The 23,983-nt window shown below is 45.8% G+C and overlaps 1 protein-coding gene across 1 annotated transcript in view; it reads left to right on the top strand.

The window, feature by feature from the left end:
- LOC147710456 (ficolin-2-like) overlaps positions 1-23,983 on the top strand; it is a 386,065-nt gene that overhangs the window by 224,405 nt on the left and 137,677 nt on the right. Inside the window, exons 4-6 of the mRNA XM_086921143.1 lie at positions 18,177-18,212; positions 20,118-20,153; positions 23,477-23,512. Coding sequence (XP_086777269.1) covers positions 18,177-18,212; positions 20,118-20,153; positions 23,477-23,512 — 108 coding nt within the window. The remainder of the gene's footprint in view (positions 1-18,176; positions 18,213-20,117; positions 20,154-23,476; positions 23,513-23,983) is intronic.

Below are 23,983 nucleotides of genomic sequence, written 5' to 3'. Positions count from 1 at the left end.
TTCTAAACTGTTGTGGAGTCAGTTTGTGGTGTTTTCACTGTGTTACTGTGAGTGTTGGTACAAATACTTTACACATTGCTTTTGGATAAGCCTGACTGCTTGTGCCAAGCTACCAAGGGGGTGAGCAGAGGTTATCTAAAGAGTGTTTCCTCCTTACCCTGACTAGAAGCAAGGGTCCCTATTTGGACAGTGGTACCTACCTCTGCCAACCAGAGACCCTCAGTTTTAACATTGTTGGTCAGAGGTGGGATTTGAACTTGGATTTGTACTAGACCCATGGTGATTGGTGTACATCACTAGTGAGTGCAGACCACTACGCCACGGCATACTACTTGTTTTTCTTTTTGGTTGGTTCTATTTTTTTTTTTTTTTAACCTTTAATATACCTTCACACAGTTACACAGCAGTTTGCCTACAACCCTGAGGGGCCGGCCGCTAATAAAAGAGTAGTGATAGCCACGCATAACAGAAGTCCACTCAGTAGTCACGTTGCTACTGTAAAAAGGCACATCACAAAATCGAGTGAAAGGTATATAGTCAATATCACATTGCAAGTTAAGTAAGGTTTTGTTTTTTGTTTTTTATGAAAATAACAAAAAGAACAATCAGGAAATCACAATGCGGTCACATAAAAGTAGTAGTGCAGTTTAGCTGTACGAAAGATTCACATGGTAGTATGTGTTGCTATCTGTTATCTGGAGTCCCAAACCAAAGTGAAGGAGGGCGTTATCCCCACATCTATTCGCATCTGTGTGGTATTCCCTATCCCCCCTCACTCCCCTCAACCTGCCCCCCCTCATCATCTGACTCTAACTGGTCATCCTCTGGCAGAGGGTCACAAATTTCACCACGGTACACATTCCATGGGGAGCATATCTTATTCCATTTACCTGGGCACGCACAGCTTAAGTATACCGCCCTCTCAGTTACCATTATCTTGTCCATATTCATGCACCACTGCAACTTCGTTGGTAGTTCTGCCGCCCCCCAATGCTGAGCAATATCTCTCTTTGCCACAATCATGCCTAATGTCACCCAGAGTTGGCCATGTTTGGACAAGTCAGTTGGTCCCCACACGTTTAAGAGACATCGCCTTAGTTCTGGGAGGAGCGAGGTCTCTAGAGTCTGTGATACAGTGCGCAATATTTGCCGCCAGTAATTTTGTATGCATGGGCAGTCCCAGAGTGTGTGGAAAAAGGAACCATCCTCCCCACAGCCACGTAGACAGAAAGGATGTTGTATTCTGTGGATGCGATGTAAGAGTGTTCTTGTATAATATACTCTATGTAGGACCTTAAGCTGTACGAGTCTCAGCCTAGCTGAGATGCCTACCTCTTTTGGTGACGCCAATGCCTCATTCCATTCGTGCTCATCTAGGGCGTCTACTTCCCTTTCCCATCTTTCCTTCAGGGGAGCTAGCGGGTCAGGCAAGTTGTTCAGCAGTTTACGATAAGTCAGTGATGTCGCTCTCTCTATCATAAAGTCAGTTAGGAGGTGATCCTCCAGCGGGGAGGACTCTGGTAGAGTCGACCCGGAGGGGATGGCTGCAAGCAGAGCATGGCGTATTTGTGTAGCGGTATGACTCGTGTGGCCCCAGGTCGTACAATTCCCTCAGGCGGGTGAATGAAATGACTTCGCCCCGCTCCCACATGTCGCCCACTGTGGATATTCCAATGGAATCCCAGTGAGAGAAGCCCTTACTGTAGCTCAGGTTTCCTAAGGCATGTGTGTCCCAGAGTGGGGTGAGTTTGGTAATTTTTCCCTTCCAGCCCAGCGCGGCCGTTGCCACATGCCACAATTCCACAGTAAGTTTGGTAGGCCCCGTTAAGGGTCTTATTCTACGTCGGTCATAGAGTGGGGCAAGCATGTTGTTGGTGCCCAGTTGCGCCCTATCTGTTTGAAAAGCTGAATCAGATTGTGAGGCATGTATCCACTGATTAATGGGCTTGAGCTGTGCCGCCCAGAAATATAGGTGCAGATTCGGCAATGCAATGCCTCCATCGTACCAGCCTCTGTGTAGTTTGGCCTGCGCTATGCGCGCCGGACGATTGCTCCACAGCAGCCCAGAGACAACTGCCGCTACCTTTTTAAAGTACCCCGGCGCCACCGAAAAAGGGTTGTTGTCTAGGATATACAGAAAGCGGGGCAAGGACATCATTTTATACAACACTGCTTTTCCCAGCATTGTCAATGGTAACCCCGCCCAGAATTTGACGTCTTGCTTAAGTCGTTCCAGTGGTGGCGCCAGATTTAGTTGCATATATTCCAGTGGGTCCCGTGTGACATGGATCCCTAAATACTTGAAAGAGGAACCAGCTAATCTTAGGGGACAGTCTAGTCCGAGCGTCGGGACCTGGACCTTCAGTACATATAGCTCCGATTTGTTCCAATTAATTGTGTAACCTGAAATTTTGCCGTGCTCGTCACACAGATTCAAAAGAGCCGGCACGCCTTGTTCGGGATCTGTTAAGTACACCAGCATGTCGTCTGCATAGAGGGACAGCCGGTCTTCCCAACCCTCCTTCCATTGTATCCCTTTAAGTAAGGGTGTTTGCCTTATTAGGTTAGCCAGTGGCTCTAGGGCTAGCGCGAAAAGCAAAGGAGATAGAGGGCAGCCTTGTCGGGTGCCTCTCCCCAGCGAAAATGTACGAGAAATGTGGCCATTCGCCACCACGTGTGCCATCGGCTCCGTATATAACAGCCTAATCCACGATATAAAGTTCGGGCCGAAGCCCATACAGGACAACACCTCAAAAAGGTAATTCCATTCCACCAGGTCAAAAGCCATTTTAGCATCCAGGGCCAGTATAACTGCGCTGTCGTGAATCAAGTTCGCCCTCGCCAGCACCCCATGAACCCTGCGAAGATTTAGTGCTGTGTTCCTGTGAGGCATAAATCCTGATTGATCTGAATGGATAAGATCAGGCTGATGAGCCATCAACTGGTTAGCCAGGAGTTTAGCCAGGATTTTACCTTCTGCGTTTAATAAGGAGATGGGGCGATATGAGGAACACTCTTCCTGTGGTTTCCCGGGCTTGGGTATTGCTACTATAGTGGCCGTTCTCTGATCTAAGGGAAGCGCACCCTTCTCTCGGCACTCCTCATACATATCGAGCAAGTATGGACTAAGGTCCTCGGACTGGGCCTGGTACCATTCCACTGGAATGCCATTTGGTCCGAGAGCTTTTCCAGGTTTGAGCGCTCGTATGGCCAGCTGTATTTCATCGTTGGTTATGGCCACATCCAGGTCGGCTATTGCCTCTGGTTGTAATACTTGGATTTCCATTCCACTCAGTGCATCCCATGCCATGACCGCCGTCACCTCCCTCTCTGGAGTATATACCTGCTCAAAATGTGCCGCCAGTGCTTCTACTATCTGTTCAGGGTTGGTTTGCGTCACGCCATTTCTATCTTTCACCTGTTGAATCCCTCTGGAGCTACCCCCTCTTTTATCGAGCCAGGCCAGCATCTTTCCCGCCTTATCGCCTACATCATATATCCGATTCTGTGTATCAGTAATGTGCCCCTTCACCGTAAGGCAAGCATGTTCTGTGTATAATCGCTGATGGAGTGCAAGGGTATGTGCCGTGTCATCTGTAGGGTTAGCCTTGTGTAAAGTTGTTACGTCACGTAGTGTTAGCTCAAGCTTAGACTGTTCAGCCGCCTGTTCCTTTTTATGGACCGCGATAGAGCTTATAGCTTGCCCCCTCAGTACTGTATTGTAGGCCTCCCATAGCACCTCGGAGGAGGCCACAGTAGCCACATTTTCATCAAAATATTGCGTTGTAGCCTTCTGGAGGGTTTTCCTGATTTTCGGGATTTTGAGGTACGATGCTTGAATGGGGTATATGCGGTTACATAATTTTGTCTGGGTGGAAATGGTTAGAGTAATCGGAGAATGGTCTGAGATGCCTCGAGGGTGTATGTCTGCAGTATCTACGCGCTGTAATCCTTCCCCTAAAGCCAGGAAGTAGTCTATCCGGGAAAGACTGTTATGGACTGTGGAATGGAACGTGTACTGTTTGTCCTGGGGATGGACGTGACGCCATATATCTACTAACCCCATTGCCGTCAGGAATCGCTGAAACCGGGAGGGCCCCCCAGGTGAAGCTGTCGCTGGAAACCTATCAAGCTGTAAATCTACCGCTGCATTAAAATCCCCACCCAAAATTACATCACTCTCGGGGAGAGACAACAGAAAGTCACTAAGGGCTGGAAGCATTATTGAATGAAGGGATGGCGGGATATATACTGAGACCACAGTTAGTCGGCGACCGTCCCATTGCCCCTGCCAAGCTGCAAAGCAACCCTGACTATCAGTTTTTGTGCTCAGTGGAATGAAGTGCGAGGATTTTTTAATCAAAATACCAGTTTCCCGGGAGCCCGATGAAAACTCTGAGTGCACCATCATCTTGTACCCTCTCCTATCCAAGGCCTTAGTGGCCCCTCCCGTCAAGTGTGTCTCCTGTAAGAGCGCTAATTGGGGTTTGTGCCTCTTCAGCGCATTTAGTACCAGGCCGCGTTTCACCTTATCCCCTAGTCCCCGCACATTCCATGAAAGTATTCTAAGGGAGGAACCACTCGATCGTGACTCAGCATTCACCGCGTCAACTAGCTGTTCATCCGCAATTTTCAATCACGCAGTCACATACAAACAGTCCAAAACGGATCGATCGTACCTGTAGGTATATCTTTCCAGTTACACCACACACATTGCAAGCACCAGTTTCTGACCGACTTAGTGAATTTCCAACAAAGAAACAACAACCCCCCCCATTCCCTCCCTGCCTCCCTGCTTAACGGACCTTCAACTGCCCGCCTCCCCAACTGAGCAGAGCGCTTAACCCATCCCTCAAACAGAGTACTTGCACATTGGGGGAGAGTGTCTCCCCGAGCAGGCGGCTCCCTTGCTGCCCTCGGAGTACCCAGGCCGGCGTCCATTAACGACCTGTATGAGCAAACAGTGTGTCAGTAAGTCAGTGTCTAAGTAATTCACGGTCTGATGACATTATTTTCCCCCGGCAGCTCCAGACAGTTCCGGCGTCGGTGATTTACTCGCGCTTCTTCCAACTGAAGTCTGTGAGCCAGGCCGGCTATCGTTCCGGTGTCTGTGGCGCAGTCTGTAGGATTTGCGTTCCACTGTGCGCCATCCTTCAAGCCAGTCTCTCACTGCCTCGGGGGAATCAAAAAACCAAACTTTCTTATCAGCGCCCACCCTTAACCGGGCTGGAAGCAGCATAGAGTATGGCAATTCCTGTTCACGCAATGTCTTTTTCACTTCCAAAAAGGTCTTTCTCCGTCTTGTTACCTCTGCTGTATAGTCCGGGAAAAAGGATATTCGCGAGTTTTGAATTTGAATGGCTGGGGCCACTCTGGCCGCCTGGAGGATGGTGTCGCGATCTCTAAAGTTAAAAAGTCTCGCTAGGATCGGGCGCGGTGAGGCCCCTGGCTTCGGTATTCCCCCAGGTACCCTATGGGCTCGTTCCACGGTGAAGAAGTTTGAAAGGCCCTTGGGGGCTAGCTGGTTCTTTATCAAGTCTTCCACATATAAGTCCATGGCTCCTGTGATTTCAGATTCCGGGACCCCCAAAATACGAACGTTGTTCCGCCGGGAACGACCTTCATGATCGTCCAGCTTTTCCTTGAGCAGCTTGTTGTCGGCCTGCAATTTCTCCATTGCGACCTGCAGATCCGAGACGTCTTCCACCAATGATTTAGCTACCACCTCCACCTGCTTCACTCTTTCGCTCATCTTCTGGATGTCCGCCCGTATCAGGGTCACTTCTGTTGCGGTTGCTCCCACCGTTGCCTGTACCTGGGCCAAGGCGTGCAAGACGTCTTCCAGGGTAGCCTTCTTCGCACCTTCTCCTTCCGTGCCTTTGCCCATGGATTTGCGCTGCTCCGGCTGGGAGAGTTATTGTTTATCATAAGCGAATTTATCAAGCTTAGCTTGAGTGGAGGTATTTCTGGGCCCTTTGCCCGCCATGGTGTCACGCTGGTGCGTTCAGCCAGCTGTGGCTCTCTGTTGGAGGATTGTTCGCAGCGGATGGTCTGTTGGGCCGCCCGAGTTTCAGCGGCGCCCAGTCTTCTTAGTTGTTAGGCTTCCCACCCTCGGGTCCGCACTCTGTACACCAGATGCACTAGTTACTCAGGATCTAGTTCCAAATAGGTCGTCCGGTCCCTCCGGTGAGAGAGTTCGTGCCCAGAGTGGCGGACGGGATGTAAAATGGCGGCGACTACGCACTTATTTTTCAGACTTCAGTTGCGATTAGCGCCGCCGTCGTCCACTGTAGAGTCTTGGCGTTGGAGCGATATGTCAAACCCTTATTCGATCTGCAAGGATCTGCAGGCTTCCAACGCTGTTGTCGTGGGTCTGCGCTCACTGCGGGCACTTCCGGTTTACAGCGCCGACGAGGCTCCACTTCCGCCCGGGCAGGTCCCAACCCAGCCACCGCGGCTGCACTCACGCCACCAGGCCGCACACAGAGGTCGTCGTTTCTTCCCGTTCCCGGGGCATCAATGCTGCCAAACTTGTCCTCCAAATGTCGTTCGGTCACCGGACCCGGGGCACCCCTTCTGGGTTCGTTTTTGTGCGGATAGGCATGCAGATTGATGCGGGAAGCAGCCTTGCTACGGGAGCCTCTCTAGTTTGCTGCTGCCATCGTCGGCTGCTAGCCACGCCCCCGTTGGTTCTATTTTTGAGTAACTCTTCTAAGCATCATGTCTGTGAATGGGAAGGCACCCAGGGCTAGATGTAGGTAATTTAGATTTACCGATTCTAAAATACCGAATTTTACTGATTCAGTATTTTAGAATCGGTAAATCTGATGTGGGTAATAATTAGGTATTTTTTACCGAATCGGTAAGATTCGGTATTTACCGATTCGGTAAATACCGAATCGGTATTTGCTATTGAATCCTAGGGGCCTTGAAGCCCATAGGATTCAATAGCAAATACCGATTCAGTAAAAATACCGAATTGCAAAGGGGACAGGGTGTCACTTTGACACCCTGTTGCACCCCTGTAACTGGGTTGTGTGCCATTTGGCACACATACATGCCCTTAGGGCATGTCTGTGTGCCACATGGCACAGGTGTACATGTACAGATGTGCATGTACACAAGAATTCGTTATTTACCATGCAATTGTATTACATGGTAAATAACGAATTCTAAAGGCCCTGTAGCACTGTTAGAAGTGCTACCTACATAGGAAAATACAGATTCGGTAATTTTACCGATCGGTAAATTTACCGAATCGGTAAAATTTACTGATTCTGTAATTTTACAGAATTGGTAATTTTACCGATTTGGTAAAATTACCGAATCTGTATGTTTTCAGTGCCCCTACATACCAATGTCAAAATACCGGTCGGAAACGGCCGAAAATCGGTATTTACGGCCGATTCCAACCGGTATTTTGACACCTATATCTGGCCCCCAGTATGGAGGCAGAATTAGAGTTTTGCATTGAGGATTTGTATTCTTAGAAAATTACACAGCTTCCGCAATTCTGCCCCAAGTTTGAGTGCCCCATAAAGAGCAACTTCAGGAAGGAGGAGTTGCAGAGAATCTTGAAGGCCCATTTGGAGGCACAAGAGGGAAAGGATGCAAGTACAGGGAATGGTTTCCAAATCATGGATCTGACTGTGAGCAGAACAGACCCAAGGCCTGGTAGCACCCATTCAATTAGGGGCTTCACCCAAGAAGAGTTATAAGAGAATCAAAGAGTGAGAGAATATGACTTGGAAGTCATGAAGATGAAAATGAAGCAATTGGAAGTAGAGAGGGCTGCTGAGGAGAGCAAGAATGCCCGTGCCCTGGAGGAAATTGCTTTTGGCTCATGAGTTGAGCATGAGAGAACTGGATCTTAAAGCCAAGGAGGTGTATTCCAGTTCAAATGGTGGCAGCGCACAGCCAGGGCAGGGGGGTAAAGTATATATTCTCAAGGATCTGGTACAGAATTACCATAGGAGTGAGGATATTTATGCCTGGTTTACTTCTTATGAGATTGCATTGAGAATGAATGGTGTGCCTGAACAGCATTGAGGGGCGGGCCTGTGGAAACATTTTGAGGCTTCTGGGAGGAGTGCTCTAGAGCCCTAGAATTAGCAGGTACCATGACTTACCCCAATATGAAGGAGGCCTTATGTCTCAGGTATGGACTTACTCCAGAGCAGTACAGACTGCAGTTTAGGAACTCTAAGAAGAGAGAGTCAAAGACTTGGATGGAGTGTGTGAATTTGTACTCACGTGCACTGGAAGGTTGGATGAAGGGCATTCAAAGTAACTGATTATAAGGGGTTGTTGCATTTAATTAGTTGGGAGCACCTGAGTAGTCTTTGTGTTCCAGAGCTGCGCCAGCATCTTTAAGACAGCAAGCTGACTGACCCCATTGAGCTTGCTAAGGAGGCGGACCGCTGGACCAGTACCAGGGTCCACAGAGGAATTGTGGGTACCACAGCCAAAGGTGGGCAGGGTCCCCAGCAGAAGAGTGGGGGGACAAGGGTAACCAAAAGGTGTTCTTGCAAGGACCCCAAAATAGTTCCCAGGGAAAGGAATCCCAACCCCCCAGACCTAGACAGCCATGGCCCTCTAGGGGCAGGTAGGACAATAGAGACAACCGAGACAACAGGGACAACAGGGCCCCCCCCCCACCTGCTATCACTGCAAAGAGGTGGGCCACCTTGCTCCTAAATGTCCCAAGAAAAATCCAGCACCCACTGGTGCTCCAGCCCCAGGGTTAGTAAGTGTAGCTTTGGGCGGGGATTTTATTTCAAGAGGGGAGGAGGGACTAGCAGTTATGACCCTTCTCTCCTTAAGAGGCCAGGAGATGGTCCAGGAAACCTTACTACCCCCTAACACTAAGAAATACAGGCAGAAGGTGACCATCAATGGGAGAGACATAGAGGCTTTGAGAGACACAGGAGCCAGCGTGACATCCGTGAGGTGTCAGTGGGTGTCTGAAGAGCAGGTCATTCCTGATGTGCTCCGCCCTGTAGTGGCAGCTGACAGCTCAGTGCACCTCTGCAAGTTGGCACGTGTTCCCTTTGAATGGGGAGGGGTCTCTGGTCTCTTGGAAGTTGTTGTCAGTGATGCCTTGCCTGTAGACTGTCTGCTAGCTAAGGACCTGAAGAGTTCTCCATGGAAGGATGTAGGACACAGAACTCATTTGGAGATGTTGGGTTTGCCTGTGGGGATCTGTGTGACCACGCGTGCTATGGAAGCCAGTAGAGGTGACTCAGCAGAACTGGAGCCTGAAACAGTAGCCAAGAGACCTGCCAGGAGAGGAAAGGGCAGGGGGCGTCGGAAACCAGCCCCAGTCGTTCCCACGGTCCAGGAGGAAGCAGAACCTGAGGGGGATGCCCTGGAACCTATAGGGGAACAGGTGGCCAAACTGGGCGACCTGCCTGAGCTGACCCATTGGCAGCAAGAAGGTGGGCCCTCCAGGGAGGAATTCTGTAAGAAACAGAAAGAGTGCCCTTCTCTCATTGGTGTGTGGCAACAGGCTGCAGACCAGGCAGCAGGTGGAGCATCCAAAGATCACTACATCTACTAGGAAGATGAGTTGTTATATAGTGAGCCTAAGTTTTCTGAGCCCAGTGCAGCCCATGTGCTTGTAGTACCCGCACGCTTCAGGAACTTCCTAATGGGTCTGGCTCATGACGTGCCTCTCGCAGGACATCTGGGGCAAGACAAGACCCACCACAGGCTTGTCACCCACTTCTACTGGCCCCAGATGAAGAAGCACATTGGTGCCTTTTGCAGATCTTGCCAAACATGTCAGGCCAGTGGCAAGACTGGAGTAAAGAGCAAGGCACTCCTCCAACCCTTTCCTGTGGTGAGCACCCCTTTCGAGCGGGTGGGCATCGACATCGTGGGGCCCCTGGACCCCAAGACAGCCTTAGGAAACAGGTTCATCCTGGTCTTGGTGGACCATGCCACCCGGTACCCGGAAGCAGTCACTCTCAGGACAATCAACGCACCTGTGGTGGGCCGTGCATTGATGGGGATCTTTTCCCGAGTGGGGTTCCCCGGGGAGGTGGTCTCCGACCGGGGTACCAACTTCATCTCTAGGTATATGAAGTCTCTGTGGGAGGAGTGTGGGGTAACTTGTAAGTTCACCACTCCTTACCACCCTCAAGGAAATGGGTTGGTTGAAAGGTTCAACCTCACCCTGAAAGGTATGATTATGGGCCTAACGGAGCCCATGAGAACGAAGTGGGACGTCTTTCTACCATGCCTGTTGTTTGCCTACAGGGAGGTGCCTCAGAAGTCCTTAGGGTTCAGTCCCTTTGAACTCCTGTATGGCCACCCTGTTAGAGGACCTCTCACACTGGTGAAGGAGGGGTGGGAGAAATCCCGTGGGAAAACCCCCCAGGATGTGTTCAGCTATGTGCTGGCCATCCGCAACCAGACACAACGCTGTCTGCCTGTGAAACAGAAACTTTACAGGGTAGCTGACAAGGTCAGTGCCAGCATCAAGGAAGAGGTTTCCAAGATGTTGGCGCTAGCGGTAATTGAGCCCTCCAGCAGCCCCTGGTGCCACTCCAGAACTCTGGTTCTGTGTGGACTACCGTGGGCTCAATGCGGTCACCAAGACTGATGCACACCCCATCCCCAGAGCTGATGAGCTCGTGGATCGGTTGGGAGCTGCCCTGTACCTCAGTACGTCTGATTTAACTTCTGGGTACTGGCAGATTGCCTTAACTGATGGGGCCAAAGAGAGGTCTGCATTCTCCACGCCAGAGGGGCACTTCCAGTTCCGAGTCATGCCCTTTGGGTTGAAGAATGCCCCTGCCACCTTCCAGAGACTGGTTAATTAGGTATTGACCGGGCTGGAGGAATTCAGCGCCGCATACCTGGATGACACTGCTGTGTTTAGCTCCACGTGGGAAGAACACTTGCAACACCTCTGTGAAGTGTTGAAGTCTCTGCAAAGGACAGGCCTCACTATCAAGGCCAGCAAGTGCCAGATAGGGCAGGGATCTGTAGTGTACTTGCGACACCAGGTAGGAAGTGGCCAGATGGCGCCCCTACAGGCAAAGATTTAAAAAAAAATCTTTTTATTGATTTTCAGCAAATAAACATACAGTAACACGAAGGCCAGTACATTTCCGCATTCATCATCCATGTGTGTGCTTTACATATACAGCATATGAAAGAGAAAAAGGGGTCAGTCAGGGTTAGCAGAACTATATCAAGTTCGGGCATGCTAGCCAAGCAAATAGATACATCAGCACTTATGACATTTCATTTATTTCATTTTCTGTAGAAACATAGTTAGGTACCTCCAGAAATCCTTTGGGCGTGACCTGGCCGGCAGTTCTTCTCCATATGTCAGTAATCTGTCCCTGCAACAGGCCATGTCTTGTAGCCATTGTTTAATACTGGGAACTCTCGTGCCTCCCCAACCTTGTGATATTTGTCCTTGGCTATTAGAAGCGCTATTGCACAAAACTTGCGCTTCTCGGCCTTCATCGTTGACAGAAGTCCTAGAAGGCATACTTTTATAGAAGAGTCGAATTCCACTCCCACCATCTCCTTAATCATGACAGTTATTTCCCCCCAGTAAGAGTTTATTTGTCCGCAGCTCCAAGCTAGATGGATAAAGTCAGCCTCCCTCATCCCGCACCTTTTGCAGTTTGCGTCCTCACGTAACCCATATTTATGGAGTCGCACCGGAGTATGATATATTTGGTGGAGGTATTTGAAATGAATGATACGTAAGTTTCCATTTGGTGTGAGTAGACTAACTAATGTACACGCTCTGTACCATTCCTGTTCGGTTAGTGGGCCTGGGAGTACCTCATTCCACCTCGTCATCGCTTTAGTGGTGGTGTATGGGATTTCGGCTTTGGCAACTGTGTATATTCGTGATACTAAGTATGTGGTATTCGAAGACGTCAGTATGAGTTGTAGCGTGTCTAATCTCGCTGGTTCCGCTGGGAAATCTGGAAATAAGTCTTGAATAGCCCTTTGTAGCCTGTAATATGTGAATCTAAATAACATGGTCTGATTCTTTATGTATGATAGATCCTCCAATTTGCAAAACCTCCCATCATGATATAAATCACCAAAGGTATCGATCCCTACCTGTTTCAGAAGTTCCATGCCTACGTCCTCCCTAGTTACAGATAGGGCTGGATGGTGATGTAAGGGCAGTGCTGGGGCATAGAGTGGTAAGTTATGAGGTATTTGCCCCAGTTTCCTCCAAGCGTGTGTCGTAGCGTCAATTGTGTTTATATCTGCAGAGTGCAGGGGTGGCCTTTTGTGTGTGATTACAGCCGTCAGTGGTATTGACCAGGCATCCCCTTCTTCCACTGCAGTGTGCGTTAAGTAAGGGACCGTGTGATACCAGTGTGCAGCATACTGCACCTGCGCACATAAGTAATATAGGAAGAAATCCGGGACACAGAAACCCCCCTTCTCGTAGGGTAGTGTCAGTGTTCTGAGTTCTATCCGTGCTTGTTTACCCGCCCAAATTAGTTTCAAGATTAAAGACGTGATGTTTGTAAAAACTGCTCTTGGTGGTGGAATGGGGATGTTGTTAAATAGGTAGAGGAATTTGGGGAGTATGTTAATTTTCACAATGGCAATGTGGTCAGCCAAAGAGAGCGGTAGCTGTATCCACCTGTTTACCTTTTCCTCGAGCGCAGCAATCACTCTACCATAATTGGTACGTATGACTTCCTCAGGGTTCCTGCTATACCATACCCCCAGATATATAATCGAGTCAGTTTGCCAATTCAAAGGGAATTCCGTTGTGGGTGGTGTAGTGGTGTCTGTTAGTGGGATGATGGGATGATTGAGGATTTATTCCAGTTATTCTGCAGGCCTGAGTGTCGCCCAAACTTTATGTATTCCCTTAATAATGGGTCAAGATTTTGTTCCGGGTCACGGACATATAAAAGCATGTCGTCTGCATATAATGATATTTGTAGCGGCCGTCCCGGGAAATGTAATGCAAAGTGATTGTGCGTTTGTCTAACAATGCAGGCTAATGGTTCCAGGGCTAGTGCAAAGAGCAGGGGCGACAAAGGGCACCCCTGTCTTGTAGCCCCTGCAATAGGGAAGGAGTCCGAGATATATCCGTTCACACGTACCCTGGCTACTGGGTTCGTGTACAGCAGTGCTACCCACTTTATGAACATCTGGGGGAATCCCATCCGTTGCAGGATCGTGAGAAGATAAGGCCATTCTATTGAATTGAATGCCTTGGAGGCATCCAACATGACCGCCAAGGCCTTAGTGTTGGGTGTTAAATAGTGAAAAAGAGCAAAGAGTGTTCTGGTATTGTGAGATGTGGATATCGAAGGTATAAAACCTGCTTGATTCGGAAGGATCAGATTTGTCATCAATGGTTGTAATCGGACCGCTAGGAGTTTGGCTAGTATTTTTGAATCAACGTTAATTAGTAATAGCGGTCTGTATGACTCGCACAGTTCAGGATCTTTGTTTGGTTTCAAGAGGAAGCGTCGGAGGAAGCATTAGCTGATCAAAGGCGTTGCCATACATCGCAACCAAATGGGGGGCTAAAAGTTCGACGTACGTTTTATAGAATTCACAAGTGAACCCATCAGGGCCCGGTGCCTTCCCATTAGGTAGTGATGGAATGATCTCCGTTACTTCCTCCACCGTTACTGGCAGCGACAGGTATTCTCGTTGACGGTCTGAGAGCCATGCAATGGCCGCGTCCTTCAGGTAGCTAAATATTTCCTCTGGGGGTGCTGTCTGCTTGGATTCATACAATTCGCTATAGCTGTGCACAAAACTTTGCAGTATGCCTTCCATGTGAAAGATCAGATCTCCTGCCTCGTCTCGTAATTGTGTAATAGTGTGGGGGCCTTTCCCTTCGCAAATTTTTGTTGCCAGAACGTTACCTGGTCTGCCTCCTTCCCCAAATTGCCTGGCTGCTGGCCGTTTGTATATGTATTTGAGTTCATCTGCTATGTGCGTTTGATGTTCCGTGTGGATCTGCCTCAGTTCTCCCAGTAAAGCCGTGTTTTGCGTGCGCTCAAACTCATTTTCTAATTCTTTCAGTCGGTTTTCGCATCTAGTTATCTGCCCTCTAATATCTTTCAAAATCCCCACTGTAGTACTCATGCACACCCCCTCACTGTTGCTTTAAAAGCCTCCCAAAATTGAGCCCGGGTCGTCGACTGTTGTAACATTAGTCTGAAAGTACTCTTTTATGGCCGTGGCGATAGTGTCTGCGTATATCGGGTCCGTGAGCGCTTTGGCGTTAAATCTCCAACTAAACGGAGGGGGGGGGTATAATGCGGTATTTGGAGCGTTAATAGAACCGGATTATGGTCTGATATAGTTCTAGTCAGTGTTTTCAGCGCCCCTGTCCACAAAAAGATTTTGTCCGACCCCAGCCAATAATCTATCCGCGACCAACTACTGTGCACCATATTAACGTGCGTCGCCCCTGATACATCCGGATATCTGGTTCTCCAGAGATCTTTAAGTGACAGTTCCTCCATTATGTCCCACACTTTCACTCTGGCTTTCCTATGTGGTTCCTTAGATTCCGTAGAACGGTCCAAACTATCACTTAACGCCACATTGAAATCCCCGCCCCATATGATGTTGGTGTCTGTGAATTTGTGCATATGATTCCAGATTTCCATACAAAATTCAGGGGAGTCTACATTGGGACCATATATATTGGCTAGTGTCACCCGTTGTCCCCGTAGTATCCCTGACACGATGACATATCTTCCATAAGGATCTAGGATTGTTTTATTAATCTTCAAATTTACGCCTTTCCTGATTAACGTTATTACCCCTCTTGAATATGAAGAATAGTTAGCAGCATGCGTGGATTCCGCCCATCTCGACCCAATTTTCGTGCCTGTAGTCGGTGCTATGTGAGTCTCCTGCAACAATGCTATATCAATGTCACATCTATCAAGACAAGCGAATATCTGTCTTATTTTCTTTGGATTCGTAAATCTCCGCACGTTCCACGTGATGAGGTTCAGACTTCTTTTACATAAAAGGGCCTTTTCCCTTGCAGCATCATGCACTTGATAGCATCGCCCTGGTAAACATGTGATGTCAATATCTACTTCTGTACCTCTAATTTCCCCCCTTTGTATCAACCTGGTTACAACATGAATATCAGCAATGCATCTCAAATGCCCTGGCCTATTTGCAATTACAAAACCCCAACTCACCCCAATCCCACCCACTTCAGCACCCCAACCCTGCCGAAGCCACGTCCCCCATCGAACAACATCAGATAACATAACTGTGTGGGGATTACCCATTTAGAGGTCCACTGGGGGTGTACTACTCCACCCAACTAAATGGATGGGGGCAGACTTAATGGGATCTGAACAGATGCTGCAGTGTAATAAAAAAACCATCTAGATACACCATCTCGGCACCGGCACAACCATGCTACAGCATATAACCCTAGTAACAATAATCCGTATTTTTTGCCACATAGCCAGACCTATCTCTTTTAATCGTGCATAAAGTAGGTGTGTGCGTTTTCGAGTATCTCGTGTACATCAGATGGTAAGGCATGTGTTACCCGGTATGGATAGCAATTATGCAGTTAAACATCAGTGTGGGTATGGTACTGGAGGGCATGTTAGCCCTCCAGTACCATACCCACACTGAACAATCAGGTACATCATCAATGTTATATCATACGATACTCCCAATGCAAAGAGGTAGCGGATACACTTAGGTTACCAGCAGTCTTACGTGTATCATTTACCTTGACACCAGTAACGCGTCCGGGCTATTAAGACCGTGCTAGTATTACTAGATAAACCACCCAAGAATAGGTTTGAAACATTCGATTACCGAATATGGCAATATCCCTTGGAAAGTATGGTAGCACCAAAGTAGGTCATCGCAGTTGCATAGATGCCCTGCAAGTACCCGTTGCATATTACGTGACAGTCCTGTCTGTTATGCGTCAATATGCAGGCAGAAATCAAGCAACCTGACGTCAGATTGTGTGCACCAACTATATCCCGAGTAACAGTGACATTGTTCCATTATGCATATTTATCCGCAGGTATCAAACCTACAATGTCCAGTTAACCCCTTGTATCTCAAACATTCACCATTAGTCTGAGTCGTGCCGTTGTTCTGGCCTGTTCGCTTTCTTGCCTTTGCTCGTTATCTTTTTGAGGAAGACCTGGGCTGCTTTGGGACTGCTGAGAATGACCGTCTTCTCTTCCCAGGTGATCTTTAGGCGTGCCGGGTATAGCATGGCGTAGTTGATTTGTAGCTCCCGAAATTTCACCTTGACTGCAGCAAACTCCCTACGTGCCTGTTGTACAGCCACGGTGAAATCGGGAAAGAATTCCAGTTTGTTCCCTTGATGTAGTATCTGTCTCTTTTCACGTGCCAAACGCAGAATGGTGTCACGGTCTCTGTAATTCAATACTCGGGCTACTATGGGTCTTGGTGTGCCTCCTACTGGTGGCTTTGATGCAAGAGAACGATGAGCTCTTTCAATCACAAAAATGGGCGATAAGGCACTTTCTCCAAAGATATCTTTACATAGTTGCTCGACATAGGATTCCATAGGCCAGTATTTGTTGTTTCCGGCAGGCCCGCTATCCTTACGTTGTTCCGGCGGGACCGCGCTTCTAACTTCTCCGCCTTTGCGCTGATAACCTCAAGCACTTTCTCCATGCCCTTACACTTCCCTGCCGTGTCATGAGATTCATCCTCGACCGTTGAGATGCCGTAATGAGAAGTTGAGTTGCATTAGTTACTGGGTCCAGTTGAGGGTTGAAGTTGCTGTATATATAGGTGATTTTGTTACAGAAGAATTCTCAGAGCATGTTGGAAAAGTCTTGTGAAGGGGTGATGTTCCTGGAGGTGGGGGGAGGCATGGTGAAATCTTTGAATATGATGAACATTTCCTTGCTGTCTGTTGTTAGTGCTGGTGTTGATGCACTCTTGGTATCCATATCTGCTGGTTATAGAGTCTTAGAGCTGATTTGAAGAAATCTTTATTCGTGGTGTTTTGACTTGTTCCCCATTTGGACTTCAATTACTTGCAGTGGCGTTTTGTCAGCCCGAGTTCCTCTTGTACCAGCTGACCTGTGGTCAGGCTATTGGCTTTGGAGTTCATTTGAGGGGAGCCAAGGTGTTGGAGTATGCTGTGATCCAGGTGTTGAGGTTTTTGATGTCTTTCAGTAAGTTGCTGGTGTGCTCTGACCAGTGCTCCTAGAGGGTGGAAGGCCTCTCCTCTTCTGCGATGCTTTTCCAGCCACGGCAGAGGGTTACGGTGGTGAAAGGTCAGTAAAGGGGCAGGATGGGTATGCTAAAACTGACATGGGTGTGGTATCTCCAGGTCATAATTGCTGGCTTGTCGGCTGTGATGTTGCTGTTTGAGGAGAACATGGAGTCAAATAGGTGTCTGGCTGTGTGGGTGGGTTTGGTAACATACTGGGTGAGACAAAGATTTCCAAGGTTTTCCAGTGACTGTGTAATTTTAAGGATTTTGGGGGCTGTGGGGAGGCCATATTTTTGACATTGAAGTTTATTACACATTTCCTACTAATTCAGCCAGCGTGAAGCTAAACAATATTGAATTATACTTGACATTTCAAAAATGGGGTCATGCAAAATTAGCTGAAGTATGGTTTAGCTTGGTGTCACACGAATTTTTAGAATGACACTGGGTAAAGAGAGAAAGAGTGAGAGGTGAAGGTAAGCAGTGTTCAGAAGAGTGGCTGAAGTAAAGAAATAGAGGTGAGTAAAAGATCATCTTCCCCCAGGGGGGTAGTGGGGGATTTGGCTTGGAAGGTGTTGCCCTGGGCAGTTGCCCAGTTAGCTTATGCCTTGACGAACAGCTGAGTGAAATAGTTGATGCAGAAAGAGCTAAACAAACTGGAAAGCTAACAATTAATAAGATTGCAAAAGGCAGACAAAATCTAGTGAATACAATGTGATGAATTTGAATGACAGGAGGAATTTGTAATCTTGCGACCCTCAAAGGCAGCAGAGATGCAAAATTAATGACTTACACGCAAATACCTTTGTAGCACCACCCCCAACTGTAGGCACATCTCATTTGTGGATTATAAAGCATGTTAGGTTCTCCTCACCTGCTGGGGGTAATAAAGAGAATGGTAATATGATGTAAGTATTGGGAATGCAATCTCAACACTTTGTAAATGGTTGTATTACAGGCTCAAAAGGAGATGCTGGCATCCCAGGGCAAAAAGGTAAGACACATTTCAAATACTACAACACATTCTGACAAGTAAATGCTACTGTGCTGCTTGGTTCTCGGAGAGAACACACAGCAAGAAGACAATGATGAAGAGCCTCAAGCACCTGTATACACCATTTAATATCTCAGTGCAGGCAAAAGCTACTCATATTTCTTTATAACCATATCATTTATGCCAATTTCAAGTCTTAAACTGCATGAGCGGTAGAAGGCTATATTTGTTCCTTCTATTTAGGTCTGACATTGACTAAGACCTTTTCATCTTACTAAAATGATTTGTATAATATACTTATAGGGGTTTCAGCATACCTTCTTCATCTGTTTGCCTACTATTGTGTCATTCACAGTTTTCCTTCTACCTACTTAAGAATACAACGTGGGACAATGGAATAACCCACTTCAGTCACTGCCTAACTTCACTGTGAGTGATGACATTATGCCAAAAGGAGCACATCCAAAAACAAAGTTGTTCCGGTCAGCACCAAGGAACACTATGCCAAAATGTGCTTGTGTAGACAGAACAAAACAAATATTGCTGTTGTCAAATGATTTTTTGTATCGACGAGAGCCCAGCTTCTCCCAAACAATCACATTTTACAAAACCCATAACAAAACAAAATTGCAAAACCCATAATGACCTCATCCAACCCCAGCCCTATTGGCTTTGCTAATTCTTCTTTTTAAGAAAACCAAAAATAAATATATCATCAATATTCAAATGGTGTTATAACATGAACACCTTCTGAGTAACAAAATAAACCCTGAGACCAATACTTAATTTGTTAAAAATAAATATTAGGGCACAAAATATTTCTTAGAAGTGAGCTGCCAACTGTCACCACTTACTTCAGCACCCTCCATGTTGTATGCCACTCACAGTTCTTTGGTGAAAGAACCACATCTTCAGCAAGTGGCCTGAGCTGGAGTGTCGGAAGGTGTGCTATGTGGCCATACAAATGGTAGAAATGCACTGTTCAAATACTAAAATACTGAGGTTGAAAATGTGACAAATATTTCCCAAATGTGTGCAATGGTTGTTTTGTACACACAGCATGGTCATTATAATATTGCTTATGCATTTCCTCAAACCTGTTTCCCACTCCCAAAGAATAACCAATACTTGAATCCAGGTGCAGGAAATTCCAAATATAATGAATTGTAAAAAAAGTCAGAAACATCAACTAAACGTCAACAGTAATCACCAACAATTAAGGATCCAGAATGTATATGTATTTGAGTATGTTTGGTTGAGTATTCAAAACCTATAATGACATTATCGTGTCTCTCAATCTACACTAGATCAACTCTACAAGTATAGAGGGTGAGGGCAGATATTTGATTGGTGATCCCATAAGGGCCCATGGAGATGAATGAATGTTTAGAGAGTGGTGAAAGTGGTGGTAGGATGCTCCTAGTAATGTCAATGAGAAGAAACATTTGTCTTGTTGGCTTGCTCTTGTAGGCTGAGAGATATGGATGGCCCTTTAAGGAGTATGCTTTCGAAAGACAATTGACATCTAAAGAGGTTAGACTTAATGTAAATGTAGTAATGTATTTTACACAACGCTAACACGTTTACATAGAAGTGATTGGCAGTATTAGCAGCTGTCTTCCTCTAAAGTATATCCAATTAACTCCAGAAGGCTTTGTGAAATGAATGGTAGTTGGATGGTGTAATGGGAATAGCCACCATAACTTCATGACACAATGTCCCATCTCCACTCACACAATACTATAAGCCACAGTCACAAGGGACCTATTCGTACGGTTTAAACTCTAGCACCATTTTGTCTTCCCTCCGTTCCTCCCCTTTCATAACTTTTCCTGGTACCACCCATGGTCGAGACAGCGGTCCTATTGGAAATGTACTCTAACTGAATGTGTTTGTTTTATGTAGGGGACAAAGGAACCCCAGGTGTGCAAGGAACAATAGGTAAGAATGATGCCAAAGATCCATTACACTCTTTAACTTTCGTTTTTTATTGTGCCACCTAGAGGGAAATTAAAGCATGCACCTGTGAATATTTTCTTTTCAACAGGAAGCACAGGGCCAAGTTATTATAGTTACGTTTACAAAGCTAAATCAATACGTTTCTCATTGTTTTGAAAACATTTTCAATTTAAAAATATAAATTCCAATTTCAGAATTTCAACTTTCATACAGATCCCTCCAGAGTGGCTAGGGGTCTACGGGCCCGATTCACAGAATGAATTTACGACTCAATCCTAAACTTACTACTGTTTTGGTATTCACAGATTGCACTTACTATTTTTGGTATTCACAGAATTAACTTACTACTTTTGGCATTCACAAAGCTGCTGAATGTAATTACACTAAACTTGGCATGAAAACAGAACTCAGGGCAGTGCCAATGCATTAGTAGTTTTTGGGAAATGTGCATCACAAAAGGTGTCTGGAAGGTTTTAAATGGTCAAAGGGTTAGCCGAGCAAGTCATAGCTCACAGGCCTGTCATACAAATCATAATTTACACAAACAAATCAATGCTCATGACATCACAATAGGTCCACTGATAAATAAAATGACTTTACAGCATGCCATAATTAAATAGCATCACATATTCGCAGAGCTATTACTATTTCCAGAGTATTGCCATCAACAATATCAATGTTAACATACAATGTAATTCTGCTGAGAGAGCTTGAGCTCATTTACACATATATCCTGGACTTTTATTGGCAGCACAAGAGGTAAGAGGGAGAACACAACCAGTCATCAACATTTCAATACAGTGCAGCCAATTGGTTCACACAATAATCCAGTCCACAACTCAATATGGGAATAGTGAGATTTTACTCATAAATTCAAAAATACGTTTACAAATGCCAGTCTCAGCATAAGGGTATAGAAGTACAAACAAACAAAACGTATCAAAATCTCCTAAAGTGATTCACCCTATTCAGAAGAAAGAATATGACCAATTCGATTATGGTTAGGCAAAGATGAAGAAGAAGAATTGTGAATTAAATTGCATCAATCAGTTTTCAAAAGAAAGCATTAGCCCTGTCTTACCCTACAATACAATAAAGGGGACCAACTATTCTAACAAGCATTTGATTCCGTTTATGATAGAAATAGAAGGAAGAAAGTTGTCAGCTGCTAGAGTGTTCAGTAGAAATACTCTAAGCATTGGGTCAGGTAGCATAAAGCTACACGTGCAGAGGCATAGGTCTGCACCCTATAAAGTCTCAAGATGGTTCTCCCTCACTAAGCACAGCATGTAATATCAATTGCATTCAAGGTAGAGAATCCCATGTGACTCCTTTCCCAGTACATATCCAGGCTTCCAGCACAAATTGGATACTTCTTACACCTTTCCCACATCGATAAGTTGCAACTTCATTCGTCCTTGGTCATTCTTCTCATGAGAACTCATCTCCCGTTACCACGATTCTCCTTGCCAACTCCTTCTTCTCATACCCTACTGCCTAGCAAACACACATCGATAAGTTGCAAATTCATTCGTCCTTGTTCATTCTTCGCATGAGAACTCATCTCCCGTTACCACAATTCTCCTTGCCAACTCCTTCTTCTCATACCCTACTACCTAGCAAAAACACATCGATAAGTTGCAACTTCATTCGTCCTTGGTCATTCTTCTCATGAGAACTCATCTCCCGTTACCACGATTCTCCTTGCCAACTCCTTCTTCTCATACCCTACTGCCTAGCAAACACACATCGATAAGTTGCAAATTCATTCGTCCTTGTTCATTCTTCGCATGAGAACTCATCTCCCGTTACCACGATTCTCCTTGCCAACTCCTTCTTCTCATACCCTACTGCCTAGCAAAAACAAAACTCCTCTATGCTAACTGATGAGGCTTTGTCCACACCCGCAGTGGAAATGAAATTCAATGAAACATTCCACATTGAGGGTTAGGCAGAAGCAGAACGTGAGGCTGCAAAGTGAACTTGCACTGAAATATAATGTTAGGCTAGAATGAAATTACATATTAAGTTAAACTAAACACACGTTAGGCCTCAAAATAATAGTCAACTTTAGCGAGTGCACTGGGTAACAAATTCGTGCACAAATGTAAATGCATCACTAATGAATTCTCTTAACACATGAATAATCCAAAATCTATTAGAAATCATTAATAAAATACTCTACAAGTGAACAGGATGTCATGTTACACCAAAATCTTCCAAATATTTGTTTGCACATTTCCTTTAATTAGTTTCACAATAAATCATATCATGTATCTGTTTTCCCCTATAATAATAATAAATAAGGACAATAAATTTCTCCATTGGTCACAATTTAAACACATATGTTATAAATTGTATCTGTTTTATGTAAAGCACTTTGTATATGCAGTACTCCATCTTCTTTTAGTAACGTTAATCACACATAATATTTTCTCGAGTGCTGACTACTCATAGGTATGATGCACTCCTACTTTTTATCTCGAGGTGAGATCAAAATGATGCTTCTCCACTACCAGCGATGTCTTCAATGCCATTTGTGATGATATCGAGCACATCATGGCTGAGGCCAGAAGCGCTGTGTTTGGGGTGTGAGGTATATTGTATTACAGTTCACGCTTTGGAGGTGTACCAGAGAGTGCTTGTACTAAGACCATTAAATATATGGGATCAACAAGCATTTGAAAAGTCCTGGTAGCATGGGGTAGCTGGTGATTAATTAAAAAAGGACCATTGACTCTACAGCTCCTCTAAAGTCAATGATTTTTCAGTTTGGTTAATAAAATGTTGTGTCTGTGTTTTACTCTTTCTTTCATGAACTCCATTAATTTTCAAATGTGCAGACATTTTGCAAACAAGTTCTACTGAGAGATGGTGTACTGTCTAACTCTGTTATTTAAATTGTGAATAAATGAGTTTTCTCAGTCTCTCTATATACTGATTGAGAAACTTTTAGGGTTTCAAATGTAAAACCCGGGGGTGAGGGGTATTTACAACAAGGGGTGGTGAGGGACAGAGTCTCTGAATTAAGCAGAAAGCTCTCACCCAGTCAAGAGATCAGGGCTAGATCCAACACCGTTTTTTAGCTAACTGCACCATCCCAGTTTCAGAACCTGGCTGTATGCAAATTAGTCTGTTCCTGTCCCAGTGCATGATGGGAACAGGGCAAACCAAACTACCAAGCCAATTCTTACACTAGGTTCTCGTCTTGGTTTTTTTCACTTCATGTCATAAACTGATTAAGTGTTTGGTAGACAACTGTTATTCAGTCACTAATATATTGCACATCTTTGTTAAACACTCAGGAGAACAGGAACTGGATGACATTCTCTGTAAGAAAGGTGAGTGATTTTAACATTTCATAATTGTCTTCGTAAATAAATATATATCTCCTGCTCTTCTTATTTTTCTGTAAGCATTGTGTGTGCTTACTGTTTCTTCTTAAACCTGTCACCTGATTAGTACTACCCTGGAGTTCTGGTGATTGATTTTTATTTGTGTAATGCCAAGTTTCAGATAAAGTAAGTTGATGAAAAGAGAATTGAATTCCCGGTTAAGTAAGTTTCTGAATTAGTTGCTCCAAGTTAAGATTGAGCAACCATAGAGCGGAGGCAACTTCATGACGGGGTAGACTTGCCGTCTTGAAACTCCACATGGGCCGACAATTATCATGATCAAATCTATGGTCACAGAACCTCTTCGAACCCTGATTTCACTGCCCACGACCCTCGGTGGAAGTGTCACCCAGTCTGTTGTAAATATGCCTGGGAACTGAAAGATTCTCAAGTATCAAAAGAATTGCGGGTTGACAC

This window comes from Lissotriton vulgaris, chromosome 5 (genome assembly GCF_964263255.1).
Source record: "Lissotriton vulgaris chromosome 5, aLisVul1.2, whole genome shotgun sequence".
NCBI classification, from domain to species: domain Eukaryota; kingdom Metazoa; phylum Chordata; class Amphibia; order Caudata; family Salamandridae; genus Lissotriton; species Lissotriton vulgaris.
The sequence above is the reverse complement of the archived record's forward strand: the minus strand, read 5'-3'. Positions and strand labels throughout refer to the sequence as shown.